At 40.3% G+C, this 19,478-nt stretch overlaps 1 protein-coding gene across 2 annotated transcripts in view; it reads right to left on the bottom strand.

Annotated features, from left to right (window-relative positions):
* The window catches only part of RNF128 (ring finger protein 128), a 76,794-nt gene that overhangs the window by 7,291 nt on the left and 50,025 nt on the right, over positions 1–19,478 (bottom strand). For both annotated transcript variants that reach the window (XM_054996228.1, XM_054996227.1), the window contains exons 2-4: positions 13,467–13,714; positions 930–1,001; positions 328–410 (exon numbers count right to left, since the gene is read on the bottom strand). In XM_054996228.1, coding sequence (XP_054852203.1) covers positions 328–410; positions 930–1,001; positions 13,467–13,714 — 403 coding nt within the window. The remainder of the gene's footprint in view (positions 1–327; positions 411–929; positions 1,002–13,466; positions 13,715–19,478) is intronic.

Here is a 19,478-nt window from a genome sequence, read left to right as displayed (position 1 = left end):
CCTGTGCTGTTTGTACCTTGCTTTGAACTGGGCTGCCAGGAACCAGGAGGTGTTACAGTCATCTGGCTTGGACTGAATATTCTTAGGACTGCAAGGTTGCTTTTAGAAGCTAGCTTTGCAACAGGAGATAGGAGTAAGGATAAGTCTGTCATACATTTAGAGATCCCCTATGAGAATCTCTGTTCCAAGCATACTGTCTAGTTGAATTAATTTTAGTGCTGCGGGATTATAAAGTAACATAAAGGAAGAAGTGGCATTTTGCATCAGGGAGAGAAGAGGAAAATGGCAACATCTTTTAGTGAAAATATAACTGAAAACAAAACATACTTGCATGTCAAAATTCGTACGACATCATTTGGTTTGTATACTTCAATACACACAGCACAATTATCTCCATCAGGACCAGTTTCCTAAAGAATGGAAAAATGTATCTGTTACAGATTTGTTTGCAACAAACAAATCTCACACCATTTGCTATGGTGCAGAGGGGAGGGCTTAAGCTTATCTCCCCAGTGTTATTTTTCCAACCTAAATTCATGTCTGGCTTAGTCCTTAGTTTGGAAAAAACTCATGTAACGGGGAGATTGATGCTAATAGCATCGACAACAGTGCTGAGTCAGAAAACATAAAAGATCTGCAGCATCAGTCACAGTTATTTTAGTTTGCATTCACTCTAGTTTAAAGAATGTACAAGACAGTAATTTCAAATTGCATCATTTTACACCTTTAGGGGTTCATGGCTACTAAAACATCTCAGTGTGGCATTTTAGGAATTTGGAGGAGGAGTTTAAAAGCTTGAAACTGACATCATAACATGTTATTTTGCAGTATTGTGAAAAAAGGGATTTGTGCATGTTATTTTCTGAAACATGACAGTATCTACATTAAGAATATATTTGAGAACTGAAGGGGATTCTTGTTCACTATACCTTGTCTCCTTGTTTCAATGTACGCAGCTGAAGCCGTCCAATAGCTTTTTTGGCATCTGCTTTGAGCTGTCTCTGTAAAAGACAAAGATGGGATCAACATAAAATTTCTTCTGGTAAACACTGCTATCGCATTTATCATTATCAACCCTGAGTGGGGCTTTTTGTTTGTTTTTAAACACAAGTAGAACAGTTACTTAATACTATTAACTACAAGATAATTATGAGCCAGGGCATATATTTATCAAAGGGTTGTTTTAACATTTGTAAAACACAACATGGAGTTTATATGGCAGTCTAAAGTGGCAAAGTAGTATTGATTAATGGCCTCTAGAGTAGAAGCTTACAATTTAAATATAATTTAAATATTTTCAGAAGAGTTTTCATTAAGGAAAAAATCAAGCTCTTCATTACATCTATGTTAAATATAGTTGTGTCATGTTCATCAATACTTCCTTGTGCTGGCTACGAACAGGGCAGATTCAAACATTGTCATTCAGCGTGGTGGAGTGGATAGAGTGTTGGACTAGGATTTGGGAGGCCAAGGTTTGAATCCCCATTCTGCTATGGAAGCTTGCTAGGTCACCTTGGGCCAGTCACACACTTAACCTACCTCACAACATTGCTGTGAGGATAAAATGAAGGACAGGAGAACAACAGGATATAAATAAATAAATAAAATTGCTCCAAGGAGGAAGCCCAGTCAGTCACTAGTTTACAATCACACTCTTTCAAGTTTCCACAGAGGTTTATAAGCCAATTAAATCAAGTAATTCACTGCTCAGAACTTGTCTGAACCAATCCGTAGTAAGAAATGGACTTATGCATTTGACTTAATCTGAAAAGCTGTGGGCACCTTACTTTTATCACTATTTTTAAAAAACTTTTATTAACAGACAAAACAACAGAACAATATATCAATGAAATTACAAGCAGTGTGGAACAAATTAGTAACAATAATAATACACGCTATAAACCTTTACAGTAAACAACACAATACTCCAAACAGATTTTGAGCATTTCAAGATAATCTACAATAATGATTATATGGTGAAATAACCAGAGTTAGTTACTGATTGTAAAATTCTAGACTTTGGTTGAAGATTGTTCTTTTCTATATATGCAAAAAAGGGAAGCCATCTTTCAGAGAAGTTCGTTTCAGCTCTGTATAAGTCATCAGTTATTTTTTCTGGAATAAAGTTGTTCCAATTTTTTTCAAATCAATCCTCAATTGTTGGTCTCCTATGTGCTTTCCACAATGTTGCTATAACACTTTTTGCAGCTACAAAAAATGAAGCAATAAGCTCCCTTTGGATTCTAGGTATTGCCAAATCATCCCATACATCCAGAAGAATTATTTTGGGGTCGAGATTTATGTACCAGTCATTATTTTGATTTCGGCAAGCACTTTCTTCCAAAATGCGGCAATATGAAGGCATTCCCACCAGCAAGGGGCAAATGTGCCCACTTGTCCACAGTTATTCCAACATAAGGGGAATGTTGAGGAAATCAGTTATAATTTTTTAGGGGTCAGATACCACCTATGAATGATTTTATAGGTCTGAAGTTTCATTACAACTGTATTTGATTTAAATATATAAGAAGACCAAATCTTTTTCCATGAGGAGTTCGCTTGATCTACGTCAAAATCTTTAGCCCATTTGGTTATACAATTTAGTCGTTTTTCCTTAAAATTGTTTAGTAAAATTTTGTAAAGTTTAGCTATAATTCCTTTTTTAACAAATGCTGAACCATTTAATATCAATTCGACCTCCGTAAGTGGTCTCTTCATTATAGCTTTTAAGTCTATTTTTTCTGCCATATTCTTCAATTGCAGATACCTATACCATTGTAATTGTTGTTCTAGTTTTTGATCTAACTCTGCTTTTTCTAACAATCCCGTTCGCAAGGCAGTATCTTTCAACCTGGTCAGCTTTGCTTTTCTTAGGGCTGAACCAAATGATAATTCCATCCCTGACAGGCTTTTATCACTATTTTGAGGCATGGACCACAACAATACTGATTCAAAATGTGCAAAGACAGCTAAATCATCTGTATAGTGGAATATTTCAGGGCATTTGTCATAATGTGAGGAAGGAAGCTGGATGGACAGCATTCCCTTCCTCAGCCAACACAGACTGCAGAAGAGAGAGAATCAAATTTTATTTATTATTTTTATTTACATCATTTATAGTCCACCTTTCTCACTGAGACACAAGGATTATATGGTTTGAGTCAGTACAATAATATCAAGACATTTCAATATACATTTAGTGGGTATATACATGCAATTTGCAAGATTTAAAGAAAAAGAAAGAATAAAAAGAAAGGTTTAAAGGTTTAACAATGTTGAAACAGCATAAGCAAATTCCATGACTGATATAATAAACAACACAGGAACTATCCAGTAGGATCAAATACCTTCTCCTGATCTATTGAAGCAACAACTGGGGATTTCAGCCAACCTAAAGAAGCACTTCTCTTCTTAATTGCTAGGAACATTATTTATATTAGTACAGTGAATTGCTATAAATGCTCACACTAGCAATTCTTTGTTTGATATTAAACCCATCAGTTACACAACTTTGCTGTGCACTGATCAAAACATGTGTGTTTATTATTAGGGGTGTGCACCTCAGAACAGGTTCGGGTTTCCTGCTTTGGTTTTACCGAAGCGGGGGAAAAATTCAGGTAAACCACTTCAGATTAGGTAAGATTCGGCCATTGTTTCCAATGGGAAATGCCATTCCCAGTTATCTGGGCACTGGGGGGAGGGGGGCATTTTCTTACCTAATCATTGCAAAATTGCTGGGACCCTCTCCTAACCCTCCTCTCATGACCACCAAAGTTTCAGGAAGATTGGACTTCTAGGTGGCTGTGGGTGGCATTTTGCAAGCAAAAATGCACCAAATGTGCAGGGGACCCTCTCCTAACCCTCCTCTCATGACTACCCAAGTTTCAGGAAGATTGGACTTCAGGGGGCCATGTTATGGCCCCCCAAAGAAGGTGCCCCTATCCACCTCCAATCCACCCCTACGGGGAAAAAGGGGGGGGGGATTCTAGGTGGCCAGAGTGGCATTTCGCAAGCAAAATGCACTAAATTTGCAGGGGAGCTACTCCTATCTGTCCTCTCATGACAACCCAAGTTTCAGCGAGACTGAATTTTGGTGGGCCATTTTATAGTCCCCCAAACAGGTGCCCCATCCTCCAATTTAAATCCCTGCATCATTTTTTAAAAGGCACTCTCCTTCCATAGAATCACGGGAAGAACAGCTGCTCTAGGGATTGTCCTTAAGGAACAGCAAAGGAAAGAGTTCTGCTGTGCTACTTGAAGCTTACTGAAATGTTCTGAAGCACTTCAGTAAGCTTTGATTTGGCATTTCCAAATCGCTTCAGCTATGCTGAGGCTGATTCAGAAATGCCGAATCTTTTCATTTCAGATCGCGCCTGATTTGGGTCAAAAACCCGAATTCCGAACTGGTGCACATTCCTATTTATGATTACTATCTATAGGGGGGAGTACAACTAGTATGGTTTTAATTGAAATCACATGAACATATAGAAACAAAATAATTTTTAAAAGCCAGCATATATTTGTGGAAGAACCTAACTTCAATTTTGTAAATAATTATCAATCAAATAATAAAGGGCATCCGTTCACTTTTGTTTCAGTTTTTTCAAGGCAGACTAACCTCTATGAATAAAAAAACTACACGCCTATCCTTTACATGATGGGTTCTTTAGGAATTGATGATTGGGCCTTTCAGTGTTTCAGATAATCTTAAAAGCTGCAGAGAGATAATAGGCTTGCAGAGTTTAAGCTGGTACAGTGGGGCCATTATTGCCTATATTATAGTCCTATTCTCAATTATGAACTAATAGATTTTGAGGTTTTTGAAACAGTGGAAAAACAAAAACTAACCTAAAGTGCTGTTTAATCAGAACTGACAGACAGCATGAGAGGATGCAAAGGAAAGAAAAATTATGTGATCATATAATGCATGCAAGAAAATTTCAGGAGAAGCAATGATGAATTATGCAGCTTATGCCAAAGCAGTCAACCCACCAAGTTGCAAAAAGAGGAAGTCTGAAAATACCTTAGCATATTTTGTCCTAAGGCCAACTAACAAGAAGACTTAAAAACCGCCCGTCAGTGCTTAAAAAGATTACAAAATAGTGGAATACAGATCAATGGAAACTGTCTCATTTTTGCACATTTTGAGACTAATTTGCAATAAATATATCATGACGATTCACATCCTTTCAAAAGGTTATAAATATTGGTGAGCAACTATGATTATACTCTGCATAAGCAAGACTTGTTTAGCATTGCAAAAATAATTTTAGGCTGGATGGGGAAAAGCAAAGGAAAGGTTATAATTATAGTCCAGAGGAACCTGAACTGCCCTTGCCACTACAAGTGCAGGATGCACAGCTATTTCACAAGTAGTCAAGCTCATTTAGCATGGGTAAAACTGCACATAGGAAAATCAAGATTTTCTTTCCTTGCAGAACAGGAACAACCCTTCCTACACTCAGTAATTTTTACAAATACCTATTCCTGGAAAATGAAAAGAACTCTTAAGCATTCATTTGTAGCCCTAAAGGACTCCTCCATCCACAGGATCTACCATTTTTGAAGGAAATTAGTATGTAAAAAACTTCAGGAAAAAAGGAGGAGCTTAGTACAACAGTGCTGGACAGAACTGATCTTCTCACAAGCTGATAACAAGGCACATTATATGCACACATCCTGATTATTTTTTTAACTGAGAAGCAAGTCTGAGCAGTGTTAATTAAGTCTGTCCAACAAGTAGGCTAGTCCCTTTGTGGTTTCTATTCACCATACTAGATCATTCCCTTCTTGCATGAATGACACACTCAAAAGGAAAACTTAATTACTATGATGGAAAAAACAAAGCTGACTAAACAGGAAATACCAAAAAAAATGCAAAATAAGTGGAAAGGGTTTTTTTTTTCAGTCTCCTATAATAAAAGGTTTGCAAAACAGACTGTGCCATGCAGAATTAGCAATACCATTTAGCATGAGCATGGAAATGTAGTGGAGTGTACCTAAATATCCGCCAATGAGCCTTCCTCCAATGGAAGAGCCACTTAAGTTGGAGGGAGGCTTCAAAGTGTGTGGGTAGGACAGGGGTAGGATCCACCACCCCAATAACATACCAAATCAGAATCACTTCAGGATTCAAGTTCCCTTCATGCTTGTTCAATCTGCATTGGACTTTGAGTCAAGAAGCTTGTATGAGACATTCAAATCACTACACGACCACTGCCCCACTTCTCATTGACCAAACTGACCAATCTTGTCCAAAGGTATGCAAATAGTCCCAGATTGGCATGAACGCTTTAATTAGATTTCATTTTTTGTACCTTTTAAAAAGCAGTTTGCTTATTAATTAAGCTATGTATATATATGGGAGAACTTGCAAGTCCACAAAGTTACTAGCCCACAGTTTTTACTGGCTTGCCCACACCCTTGGCACATAGATGCCAAAAAGAAGTTTGAAAAACTCCCACGTATAGTCATCTAGAGGCACTAATCGTAAGTGAAACTGGAAAGGCTGAAACCAGCTTCCTGATTGGCTGCACTCCATGAGTGGAACACCTTATCATGAAGGTTCCCCTTCTCTCTACAAATGACAGCTTCGTTATGTCTTGTAAAACATTCATTAGAAATGTATGAGTGGCAAACTAGAAACCACTTGTTTACTGTAGCCTCAGAGCTTATTGGACTTTATGCTGATGATAAATAGTTCCAGAGAGACTTGACTAATTAGCAATTCCCTATGCAAACTTTCAAAATTCAGTCAGTGACATTCACAATGTGTAAACATCACTTAACAAGATCCAAAGTTTCTTCTAAAGCAGTGCATAAAAAGGATCCGTCATTCTGCACACATGATTAGTCTCCATAAGGCCAATGCAACAAATGTCAATTCTGATTAAAGTATCAGTTGTTTTCTCTACATTTGGCCTTCTCTATACCACTAAGAGACAAAAGGAAGCCTCTATGAAGCAAAGTCTTAAAGAACATCTCTTTGCAGTTTATATATAAGGGCCAATTTGGAGGGGATCTTAGCTGAACTCCATTTCAGCTGGGGGAGGTCATATAGCCCTCAATGATATCTAGATGGCTGTTAAGCAGTCTAAAAAGTACTCCCCCAGGACAGAGACAATGGCAAACTACATCCTGAGGGCCCATCTCAGGGAGGCTTCCCCTGTCTGATATCTCCAAGTGTAAGCAGTTGGCCTGGCCTCCGCCATTGTAATAAGCAGTTCTGGATATGGCTGCCCGTTGTGATATTAAAGATGTTCAGGCCTCTGGAGTTAACATGGCTGCTGTATTGCCACCAGAGGACCCCTAACAGTTGCTGAGTCCTGCCCGGGAGAACCTGGCATGCATGGAATGCTGCACAGGAACGAGGAGTGATTAAGAGATGATTGGATTTACTATCCTTCCAGCCCCAAAGGTGCCCAGTGCAACAAAGGTCTCGCAGAGTCATCCCCACTTAACACATTCCCTTCTTCTATGATGAAATCTCCTGTTCTTGATTGAGGAGCTAATCAAATGACATTCATAAGTGTATACAGTTGTACCTGGGAAAGTACAGTCCCCACCTAAATTCACTAACAAACTATCCCTTTTGTACAGTGCTAGAACATGTTTCGCATTTGCTTTCACACATCCCGGCAGCTACCAGTCAAGGTATTCAACCTTTTGTCAAACTGACCGCTGGAGCCTTTGTTCTAATGGCTAGGTGGGCTCTTCCACCTCAGGGCACATTTTACCTATAAAGGTAAGGCCATGACCTCATTCAAATCGTGCACGCTTCCTGAGTCCAAGCGCTGCTCCCTTAGGGTCACTTCCCTAAGCCTCTCCCTCACACTTCCGGATCCGCAAGCGCTGTTCCTTTGAGGTTTGCCCAAGCCTCTTGATCTCTTGGCCAAGGATGCTGGCGTTTGAAGCTACTCTCTTCTCCTGCGGACTGGACTGCTCTTCAGGATAGGTAGATATATTTGCTCCCTCTTCCTCTATTCCCAATTTCTGACTAAGCTTCCTAGGACTCTCTGTGTGTGTATTTTTATCCCGCAATTGCGAGTGTATGTGCATGTCATTTTGCTCTTAATAAAAGTTATTGTTGGACCTCAAGAACCAGTCTCGTTTGCTATCTTGGGAAGGGACCTGGTAGAAACTGGCGACAGATCCCAGCGATTACCGTCCTCTTGCACAGCCATTCTCCTTGCCAGCTAATTCCCCCACAAATCATTTTATTGCAAGGAGACCAGTTCCGGTAACACAAGTTCACACTACCTGGGAGACCCTTGAGTTTGCAATCTGGCCTTAGCATCTGTACCCCATTCCTCACTCTGTACACAGCCCCCAAAAGGGCCAAGTACAAAACCCACATGATACTAGGGAAATAGTTCAATGTTCTTGACCTCTGGGAGAGATATCTGTGTACAGCTCCTCACTTTCTTATTAAAGACAACTTCCATCCTTACCACTGAATCTCTAAAATAAAAACTAGAAATAAGGAAACCTCTGTTAGCTTTCAACTATGAGCCTTGAAATGCTTGGCCTTTCTTACAGGGAAAACACGAAAACAATAGAACCTTCAAGTAAGCTTAAGTTAGCTAAAACAGGGGTCTCAAACCTTGCTAAGCTTGTGGGCACTCTGGAAATTTTGAGAACAGGCAATGTGCACCATAGGGGTTGGAGTCAATCAAAAAATGCTGGGAGGTTTCAAACCAAGTATCCTCCTATTATGGAGGCAGATGTTCCTGAATGGGTGCTCCCTTTAAACACAAAGGTGAGCCCTTCCCAGCACACAATACTGAGCTCTTCTGAAGCATCCCCTGTTCCAGTTAGGTGAAGAAAAGCTTTCTTGCTTTGGAGAAGGAAATGAGCATCAGTAAACACATTAGTGGGCATCATGGGCACCACATCTACGATCACTAAGCTAGAAACTGTACTTTTATTGTTTTTTAAGTTCATAATCTACCAAAGTCCTCTCGTTTGGCTCTCTTGCTGTCTGCTTGGAATTAATTTTTTAAAATTGGATTCTAGCTCTGAGAGACTTTTAGATTAACGTCTCCACAGCTGGCTGCTCAGCTTATGTTACCTAATACAGAGAAAAAGATGAGTAAGAAGAGGCAGCTGCCTAGCTGAAGTTAAAGATATTGCCTGGTTCTCCCTCTTAAGACTGAGAAGGGACTTGGTCACTCACATTCCAGCTGCTGAGACTCATGATTGTTCTGGGACAGTCAATCAGATCCACAAAGAATTGAACCCCCAGATGGAGGCAGTTCAACCCCAGAAGAGCCAAAGGGACTGGGCATCATGCAGGAGGCTGCATCTACCCCTTTGGCACACTCCCCACAGCAGATCCTGCAACGCCTTGACAAAGTCAAGATAGAACAAGTGATTACAAACCAGAAAAACAGGTACAGCAGAGAGACTTCAAACTCTACTCCTAAAGAACATATACAGGTTTGTTTGTGATAAGCTGGGGTATAGTGACTGAGGAGATGAAGCTTGTCCCCTGGGCAATGCTGGATAACTGAGCATTCTTGATAATCAAATGCCAGATAACAAAGCTTTTGCTGTAACCTTATTTCTTGTATCAATTTTTTTTGTAGAAATAATAATCTATTTGCTTAAATCTGATGAAATACTCCAAGAACATCTTTATGTAACAGTAAACAGAAAACTGAGGGATGAAGCCCCATCTATAAAATGTGAAGACACACAAAGCCACTAGAACAAGGAAGTTACCTCACACTTTGATGAGGTCCAGAATATTCCACAGCTGGCCTGTACATGTGTACTTCCCATGTGGAACCTCACAAAGGCAACAGAGAACTAGCATATCAAAGAGAAAGCTAAGTTCCAACCCTTATCCCCATCATACAGAAAACTTGCATGGCAGGAGTTCTTGCATGCTGGAAAATCCAACCATGTCTCCATACACAAGATGAGATCTCACCAGCAATTATCAACCTGCACAACCTGCTACATATTTGCCCAGCAATGACAAGCTATTTTTAATGGTTGGCTTTTTGTTTAATCTGAGTTTGAGACTGCAATCAGGAGCAGAATAGTGACAGGGGGGACACTATTTCCCCTCTACATTCCTTTGTTCATATAAACCCCTATTGCCAAAAATCTTTTCTCAAGGAGAAAAGCAGCTTGGAGGGCTGTATTGAATGAACAAGCAACTGGTGGGGTACAGGTTTTCTTTCTTCAATGGTGTGAGTTTTCAGAAAAAACTGAATTGGAAAATTTCCCAGTGTTCTAAGTAGAACTAGACCCAATTTAGCATGTCTAGTCTGACATATTTAGTAAACAAAAATGCAAGAACCCCCCATGATAATTTTATATCCCAACAGAAAGCTGTGAACTATAATATTTATTAAGGGGAAAAAACAAAGTACAGGAAATTTTTCCACCCAGCATCTCTATCTTTCCTCTCATTAAATCATAACCTTAGAAGTAGATTTCCTTAAAAACAAAACTATCTAAACGTGAAACAAGCAACTGGGGTCAAATTAGACATAGCTCACAAAGAACTAGTCCTTGAAAGGGACTGATTTTATGACATCTGTATTCTGTGAACACAAGACCAGACGCTGATCGCATGGAAAGTAAATTGTAATTATTCACTACATTAAAATCCAGAGAACATCTGCCCTTCACCAACTAGTCTTCAGGGCAAGATTAACAGACTTGAGAGCTGTACCAAACCAGATCCTCAATTTTTTTTGCCTTACGCTAAGGAGCTCAGGGCAACATACATCCCCATCCCCTATCCTATGCATCCTTACAACTATACTGTGAAGCAGATTAGACTGTGAGGTCATGATTGACCAAATAGACAGTCCACTGGCTGTCTATTTAACTGTAATCAAATATTCCTGAAACCAAGAATTTTATTATGTAGCTTCAGCGTACTTTTGTCTCCACTGTAGAAGGATGCTTGGCTAGGAACTTCCCAACAGTTTGCAATTGTCCTCCAAGGCAGCTGTTTCAGGCTGATTGTTCACTACTCATTTTCAAAAACTCCAAATTACCCACAGGCTCAGCAAGAATGGCTATTGCTACTGACCACCACTAGAATTGCAGGCATCTCCAAATAGAGGGGAAACCCTGTCTGTTGCCTACACAGCAAAGTTATCTTTAAAATTCAGTCTTGTTTCCATTTTAAATAGTATCTGTTGCTTTACTTTATTTCTGGTTTAAGTTCCTTTTTTACAAATGAAACAGGCTAGCTATGATGTTTCAGGATAAAAGACAAAAAGAAGGCATGTTCAGTAATTCATTCACGGACACCTGTGCTATTTGTAGGTGGAAGGACTGATTCAGATATTCAGGTGTCTTCCCCTAAAGGAGTGGGTTCTCAGGCTGGGGGTGACTGCTGGACCTACACCTACTATTTGATTAGCAGGTGGCAGTGATGGCCAAGAATGCCATTCAGTTGCTTCAGTTGGTAAGCCAGCTATGGCCTTTCCTGGGTAAAACAGATCTTGTCTCTGTGGTAGACGCCCTGGTTACATCTAGATTAGATTACTTCAGTGCATGGTACATGGAGCTTCCCTTGATGAGTGTCCAAAAACTATAACTGGTACAGATCGCTATGGCAAGAATATGGGGACCATATCACTCCGGTCTTGTTCCATATACAGTGACTTCTAATTTGCCTACAGGCCTAATTCAAGGCGGATATTGACATTTAAAATCTTTTATGGGACCAGCATACCTTAAGAACCACCTACCACCATATGAACCTATCTGGCCGTTATGATCATCTTCTGGAGGGAGCCCTGCCTCATGTACTCCAATTACTTAAGGCTAGATGAGAGCAACCCAGGAAAGGCCCTTTTCAGTCATGGCAACAAAATTGTGGGATTCTCTCCCCAGAGAGATTGATCTGTGTCCCTCTATCATCTTCCACCAACAAGCAAAGGCTTTTGTGTTTTGCTGGGAATTTTCTTTACTGACCATCCTTCATGTTTTTGTACATGCTTTTAATCATGGTTTTTAATGTTTTAACCATTCACCACCTTGATGGCCCTAACTGGGTGGAAAGGCAGGATAACAAAGATTCAAATAAAATAAATATAATAAATAAGAGCTATAATTCATAAACTTGCCAGGTACCCACCAATGGCAGGCAATCTCCCTGCAATTTGAACTTTTTCCCACCAATTGCCAGCTGATTGTTGGGAGGAGGCAGGCTGAGGGAAATGGGGATGAGGGTGTGTGTGCATGCCCCCAGCCCCAGTTGATGATGTCACTTCCAGAATGACCTTGAAGAGACAGTGTTGCACCAGGGCCATTTTTTTAATATAGCATTTTCTCCATTTGCCAGAGCTGACCTGGCAACCCTAATAATTCATTGTGTCATGAGTCAGCCTTGCCCTGACATGCACCAGCCTTGCTCTGCCACCCTGCCACTCACTCCAGAGTCCTCCTCAGAAGATGAAGAGCTGGAGGAGCCAGCAGGTTCTACTCTGGAGCCAGCTGTAGCTACAGAGGAAACCCAGGAAGAGCAGCCAGGAACCTCTGAGGAGGCTGTTGTGAAGGAAGACTCCCACAGAGCTAAGGAGAAACCTGAACCAGCTGAGAGAAGGAAGAACAAGGCAAAAGCAGCTGTGTGGGAAGGACACAAGAGTGCTCGTTTACAGGCACAGCACAGGGCAAAGCTATCAGAGGAAGAGACAACACCTGCACCTAGTTAGGAGAAGCATAAAAGGCAGATGCTGGACAGCACCCAGTGTGGAAGCAACTTCACTCACCACTCCCAGCTGCTAGTAGTGCTGTACCTGATCCTGCCTGGAACCTTGCCCTGCCTGGAACTGACTTATTGGACTCTGACCTTGGCCTGTCTCCTGGACTCTCCCTCCTGCTTACTCCCTTGTCTGATGGACTTATTGGATTCTGACCTCAGCCTGTCTCCTGGACTCTCCATCTTGTCTGCCCCCCCTGTCTGACTGGTTCCTTGGCTCTGCCCTTTGACTGAACTCCTGGACTTCCTGTGCCTGCTCTACTGGTGAGGTGCCTGCCTGCCTGGCACAGGCGCTCTCACCTCAGATGCGACACATTGCAACTTTTTTAAAAAGTCTTTTTATTCATTATCTGTTAATATTAAACAATTAGTTTGTTTTAGGATGAAGCCCGATTATTAAAAATCTTTTGTAGTTAGGTTATGCTTTAAAATATTTTATGACCTGTCAAATGGTCAATACTTGCACAAAATCACCCAGAGAACATGATGGCTGAGCAGGAATTTGAACAAGGTCTCCTCAGTTTAGACTGCACAAGACACTGGCTTTTCTTATTCCTGCCTGCCTCAAGAAATTACCAGAGGGACTTGAAGGAACTTGTTGGGGAATATAGCAGAAAATCTGTGTAAGTAAGAAAAGAACAATGTTTGTTATTTTACCACATTCTTATAAGAACAGGTTACTGAATTTGCCCATTGGGAAGCATCAGAAGGGAACAAGAAAAGCCAAACTCACCTGTCTCCTGTTCTGAGCTCTTGCAAGTCTAAGCCTTCGAGCGGAATAAAATATAAAGTACCCCACTGTGGCTGCAGTGACTATGAAGAATGACACAGAAACAAAGAAGATGGAATAGCTATTCATCCATGATCCATGTTTTTTCCCCACTTCGATAACCATGGTCACTTGGAAGCCGTCCCCCATCCTATGAAGGATTTCTCTGCCTTTAATATAGCTGATCATAATAGCAACTGTGTCTCCTGTACCTGTAAGAGAAAATAAGAGCATTAGCTTCACATGCCAAATGGTAACCAAAAACCTGTGAAAGCCCATGTAATGTTCTATACTCCAGTGGTAGGCAGAACATGGCAACAGTGGCACAGAATATTTTGCCTGGTACAGCAACTTCTATCCTCCATCCCAAAAGCAGGAATGTGGTTAAGGCCATGACTGAAAGACAGACAGGTATTATTTTCCTGTTTTGCAATGATGTTCTTAAGTGCACAGAAAGCAAAACGTTTTATACTGACATTTCTAAAGCAGTTTTATTTTAGTCCATTATTCCCATAGGAAGAAGACCTATAAACAATGTGTGCATTGTATCTGCCCAAGTATAATCCTACTCTCTTTTATTTACCAGCACACCAATATTTTATATTATAGGTGTTTTTTCCCTAACATTCAGGCCAAAAATGTTGCTTACTATGACATTTGCTATGTATCTTGCCCCATTTCAAAAACTTTAAGCAAGCAATGATTCCAGCTGAATTAAGCTACAATACTCATCAACAAATAATGCCAAATTATACTGTAAATGTTATGGCAGTTTAATGAGGATAATAATTGCTCTAACCTGCCCCTCCTCCAAAAAAATTCTTAAGCAAAGTTAACTTTGAAGAATTCATATTCACGTCGCCATGTGAATAGCAACATATAGCAACATCGATAAAAGCTTGCTTGACAATCAAAAATTTTAATTTTATTTTTCCTATGGGAATAACAGACTAAAATAAAACTTTGGCAAAGTTAACTTTGGCAACATGAATATGAATTCTTCAATTCGTCAAGCACCAGCTACAGAATTAAATCAATTTTAAAAAGCCAACTGAGTTAATGAGAACTTTTGCTTCATTTTCTTATTAAGACACAGCCCTGAAGCAGTTCAATTTCCTCCACAAGTTAGAGGTAAAGAATAGCCATTCAGCTTTTAAACAAGAGATGAGCCACACAAAAAGATCTAAGATAACACTTCCATTAACTCAGCTACTACAGAATGTGGAAAAGTAGGTTAGGTCAACACCACAATTAGATATATATCCAGAGTTGCCTACATCTATATTCCCCTTAAACTCCACATGCAAATCATTTATTAAAGCCTTACCATTAACAGCACAATAAAATCTGAATTAGGAGGCTCAATCTAAACAGTTTGGGTTATACTGATATACGTAGCTACAAGGGAAGGATTTTAATCTGATTGAACAAGTGAAGGGGTACTTATTCCCCACCCTATTCATCTCTCCTGAAGTCACCGAGCCCAAATTTCATTTCTTCCCACAAGACTCATGCACATAACTGCAGTGCCAGATGAGGCCACACTGTACCTACAAAGCTCACACCACTGCTAGTAATATTGTAGGTAATACCACTGCTGCCACTCTTTGCAGGCATGGTAGACTAAACCTACCCAAGAGAAGCAAGGGGAGATAAGAAAACAACTTGATTAGAATGTGCGAGATCAGCCCTAATACTTTAAGTGCCTTGCCAGCAGCTGCCACCAGAAATGAGAATGAGGAAGATGAAGATGATGGGGGATTCCGCAGGATTAATTTTGATCGGACTTTCTGAGCAGTCGTGCTGCAGTGGAGTCGTATCCCCCCCCCCAAAAAAACCTTGCTACATATAAACATTGCATCAAACAAACACATCTGATGGCAAGGTTTTTTTTGGGGGGGGGGGATAAAAAAATGAAGCAGACATGTCTGTCAACACTTCGAAGCTGCTGATAGGATTGCCTTCCCACTTGTGGAAACACAAAGAAAAATCAAGGTAATTTGGAAGCTGAACAGCGGAAAACCACTAGCGCAGACCCGATGACTGCCAACTAGCCAGCACTGTTGCTAGTCTCACATATTTCATAAACTTCCAGCACTCCCCCTTGCCCTAAGCTCTAATAACAGCAGGAATCCAAGTGAAAGCCTGGCGTTATGGGGTGGGACTAAATCCGGCCTAAGAAGTTGCATTTCAATCAAGAAAGCTTTTGAGTCACTACTGATGGGCGGCTCCAACCCAGTCTGTAGTCTACTGTTACCAAGATTCTGCTTAAACTTGCAACAGAGCATTCATATTATTACATGTACACAGATAAATCTGAGAGTGTTTGATATTCTGTATAAGTTGTCTGTTTGATCTTCATCACCATAAAAATATAGACAAACTAGCTGCTCAAGAAATAGTAACAAAATATTGACTAGAAAGAACATTTAATTACTGAAGTTGCTGAAGCTTCCAAAAAAAGGCAAGCTCAACAGGAAATACAGGCTCTTTAATCCAATTCTATGACAAAGGCTTCACAAGTATGAGCAAAATGAATTTTTAGGGGTTGCCCACATAAAGCCTAAACATATAGCCAAAATAAAACTATATAAAAATAAATCCAACTCCTTCAGGAGTAACTGAAACAGCACCACCCAGCAATTATGTCCAGTAACATCCCCTCATCCCAGCAATTATGTTCAATAACATCCCCTCATGTCAAGTCTAGATTTAGAACAAGGGAAGGCAGGAAACAGAGCAACATGGCCTCAGAGCATACAATAAGAAGAATATACAGTAAAGAGGAAGGAAACAAAGATGACCATAACATGCCAGAACATGCCAGTCTATTTTAAAAGCCTGCTCACTCTCCACTGGATCCACAGAAGCACACAATTTATTTGCCTCAAACTATATACCATACCTTAAAAGACAAAATTATAGGTAACTGGAGAGAAGACTGTGGTACACTGATACTGTCTCATGCTTGAGTCAAAACATCTCATTTCCCTTGGCAATTGTCCATACACAGGACCATTTCAAACCCAGGAATTTACAACTTTATAGCTAGGATAGGTAATAGAGCCATTGATTCTAGTAACCAGCAAGACATGGCTCGATCACTTCCTGCTCCACATGGCAAAGAAAGTTCTTTGTACCGCTGCCTGACAAGGGGTTTTTTATAGGGTAGGAGTAATGGAGTACATGCAAATGTGTTTGTAACAGTCTCACTTTGCCAACCTACAACACTGATGCCACTTTCCATCAAAAGATGTAGCCTGCCATCATTTGCAATATGCTATCAATACTCTGAATGTCCAGAAGCTTTTAAAAAAAATCATTAAAATGATATACTAAAGGCTTTTTCCTACTGATCATCAACAGCAATAGTTTCTGCAGACCTCCCTCTCAAATTTTAATCCCATGCCTTTCCCATGCTCTTTGTCATACTTTCTTATTTCAGTTAGATTTCTGATACTACCCTCTTTTTGGTAGCAAAATATGCTTCTCTACACTTTCAGAGCCACAAAGTAGCAAAACAGCTACTGGTCTCATATTTATAAATCTAAGAAATATAATCAGGGAAAGGCCAATCCAAACTGCAGCAAAGGTGAGTGAAGGTTTCAGTCTAGGAGCTTTTCCTAGACAATAATCACATAGTAATAGTAAAAGTAAAAGGTGGCTGCAAGCCCAAACATAGGGTGATTGATTGCTTAAGCTGGTGACGCACCAGAACACTTTCTACTGCGTGGTGGATTCATAAACAAAAGGAGTAGTGTTGAGTTCCTTAAGTTGGCATGCCTGTGTCCAAGCTTTCTGACATGGTTACAATCAGGGCTCATTTCGAGGGGGAACGTGCAGGAACTCAGTTCCGGCAGTTCCCCAAAAAGGTCACATGTCAGGTGGCCCTGCTCACCTGACTCTCAGCCATTTTGGGCCCGTTTTGGCCTGGATTGAGGCCAAAACGGCCTGGATCGGGCCTCTGACGGGTGGTGGATCACTCTCCCACTCATCAGCAGCCCAATCCTGACCATTTTGGGCCCTTTTTAGCCATTTTCAGGCCCTTTTTGCGATTTTGGGTCCAATTTCAGACCTGAATGGCCAGGATTGGGTCCAAAACAGCCAGAATAGGTGATGTCAGGGGGTGTGGCATATGCAAATCAGTTATACTAATGACACACTTTCGGTGATGGCAGGAGGCATGGCATATGCTAATGTGTTATGCTAATGAGTTATGCTAATGAGTTCCTCCAGCTCTTTTTCTATGAAATGACCCCTGGTTACAATCAATGAAAGATGGTTGCGAGGCTTGGGGCAGGGTTTGGATACAGTGTGTGGGAACAAGTAATGAGACAGAATTACTAGAGTAACTCTCTCAATTTTGGAAATCCATCAGTTGCTGACATCAGTTTAGGAAATCCATTTGTGTGTGGGACAGGACCAGTCCTTCTCCCAGTAGCAAGAAAAAGTAGCATAATCTAGTTGTGATTGCAAACTTGGTAGCGCAAGGGTGTCTTTGGTTGCAATCCATTAATGTCGCATAAGGTGATTATATCAATCAAAGATACATATGTTGTGGACAGGGTAACCTTTCCAGCACCATCAACCTTCTTTTAAAAACCAGGTCAATTCATCTAGACAAGGAATACATAGTACTGAGCAAAATAATTTTATATTGTTGAAGGTTTTCACGGCTGGAGAACGATGGTTGTTGTGGGTTTTCCGGGCTGTATTGCCGTGGTCTTGGCATTGTAGTTCCTGACATTTCACCAGCAGCTGTGGCTGGCATCTTCAGAGGTATAGCACCAAAAGACAGAGATCTCTCAGTGTGACACTGTGTGTGGACACTGTGACACTGAGAGATCTCTGTCTTTTGGTGCTACACCTCTGAAGATGCCAGCCACAGCTGCTGGCGAAACGTCAGGAACTACAATGCCAAGACCACGGCAATACAGCCCGGAAAACCCACAACAACCAAAATAATTTTGTTACCTAAAGCATTTCCCCAAATTTGAAGAATACTCAGCTGACTCTGGGAGATCAGTATATTCCCAGTGTCTTAGTTCAGTCTAAAGTATATGGGATGGATATCTATACATTCTGCATTCCACATAAGCATATACAGTATAGTCAGAGCCTCCTAAATATTCAAATAGGAAATTGTCACTGTACTATAAAACAAGTTATTCAGAGCATTACCTAGGAGACTAGCCTCTAAGAGCCCACTGCAATCATGGAGTCTCAGTTTCTGCAATGTAAAGCATTGGTTCAAAGTAAGAGTTGAGGCTCTAGAACTGCTTTATGTCCTACAACTTTAGTTCTGTAGAGATTGCCATGAGAACAATCAATAGAGGGAGAGCTACCATAACCTTCAAACAAGTCTGTTACTATTCCCACCCATTACTTTCCCTAGTTTAACATGACTAATTTTTGGTGAGGTCACAGCTCACCTGTCAGGTATGTTTCCCTTAAGGGGAATATTGCTATACTGCTGTAAACGTTTTCTTCTAAAATGAATCAGCCACAACCTCTTCTGTATGTTTCTGCTACAATACCGCCTCTATTCCAACCAGTTTCTCATAAGGAAATGAAAACTGTTTTGTAAGCTTTTGATTTTTTTCCAAGGTTAAGATAGAATTCCATTTTCAATTTTTTATATTTTTTTTATGACTGTGTAACGGCTGACAAAGATTTCATGGTAAGCACTTGCTAAACTCCTAAATTTCTGGACGTTTATTTGCTCTCTCTAAACAATGGCACGTCTTTGTAGGAAGATTAATATAGATATTTAGCTTCATAGTACATTTGAAGAAAGTAATTTGACTTTGAGTAGTAGGCCATTAGTCCCACTAAGATGTTTGTTCAGTTTCGGTTGTCTAGAGGGAAGGAAGGTATGACTAATGGAGATAAACAATAAAATATACATATAAGGAGAGAACTGAGCAATTGGCACAAATGCTCACTCTAGTTCGACATTTATCTAAGTTTTATTTT

This window comes from Eublepharis macularius, chromosome 13 (genome assembly GCF_028583425.1).
Source record: "Eublepharis macularius isolate TG4126 chromosome 13, MPM_Emac_v1.0, whole genome shotgun sequence".
Taxonomy (NCBI): Eukaryota; Metazoa; Chordata; class Lepidosauria; order Squamata; family Eublepharidae; genus Eublepharis; species Eublepharis macularius.
Note: the sequence above shows the minus strand (reverse complement) of the source record. Positions and strands in the feature narration are given on the sequence as shown.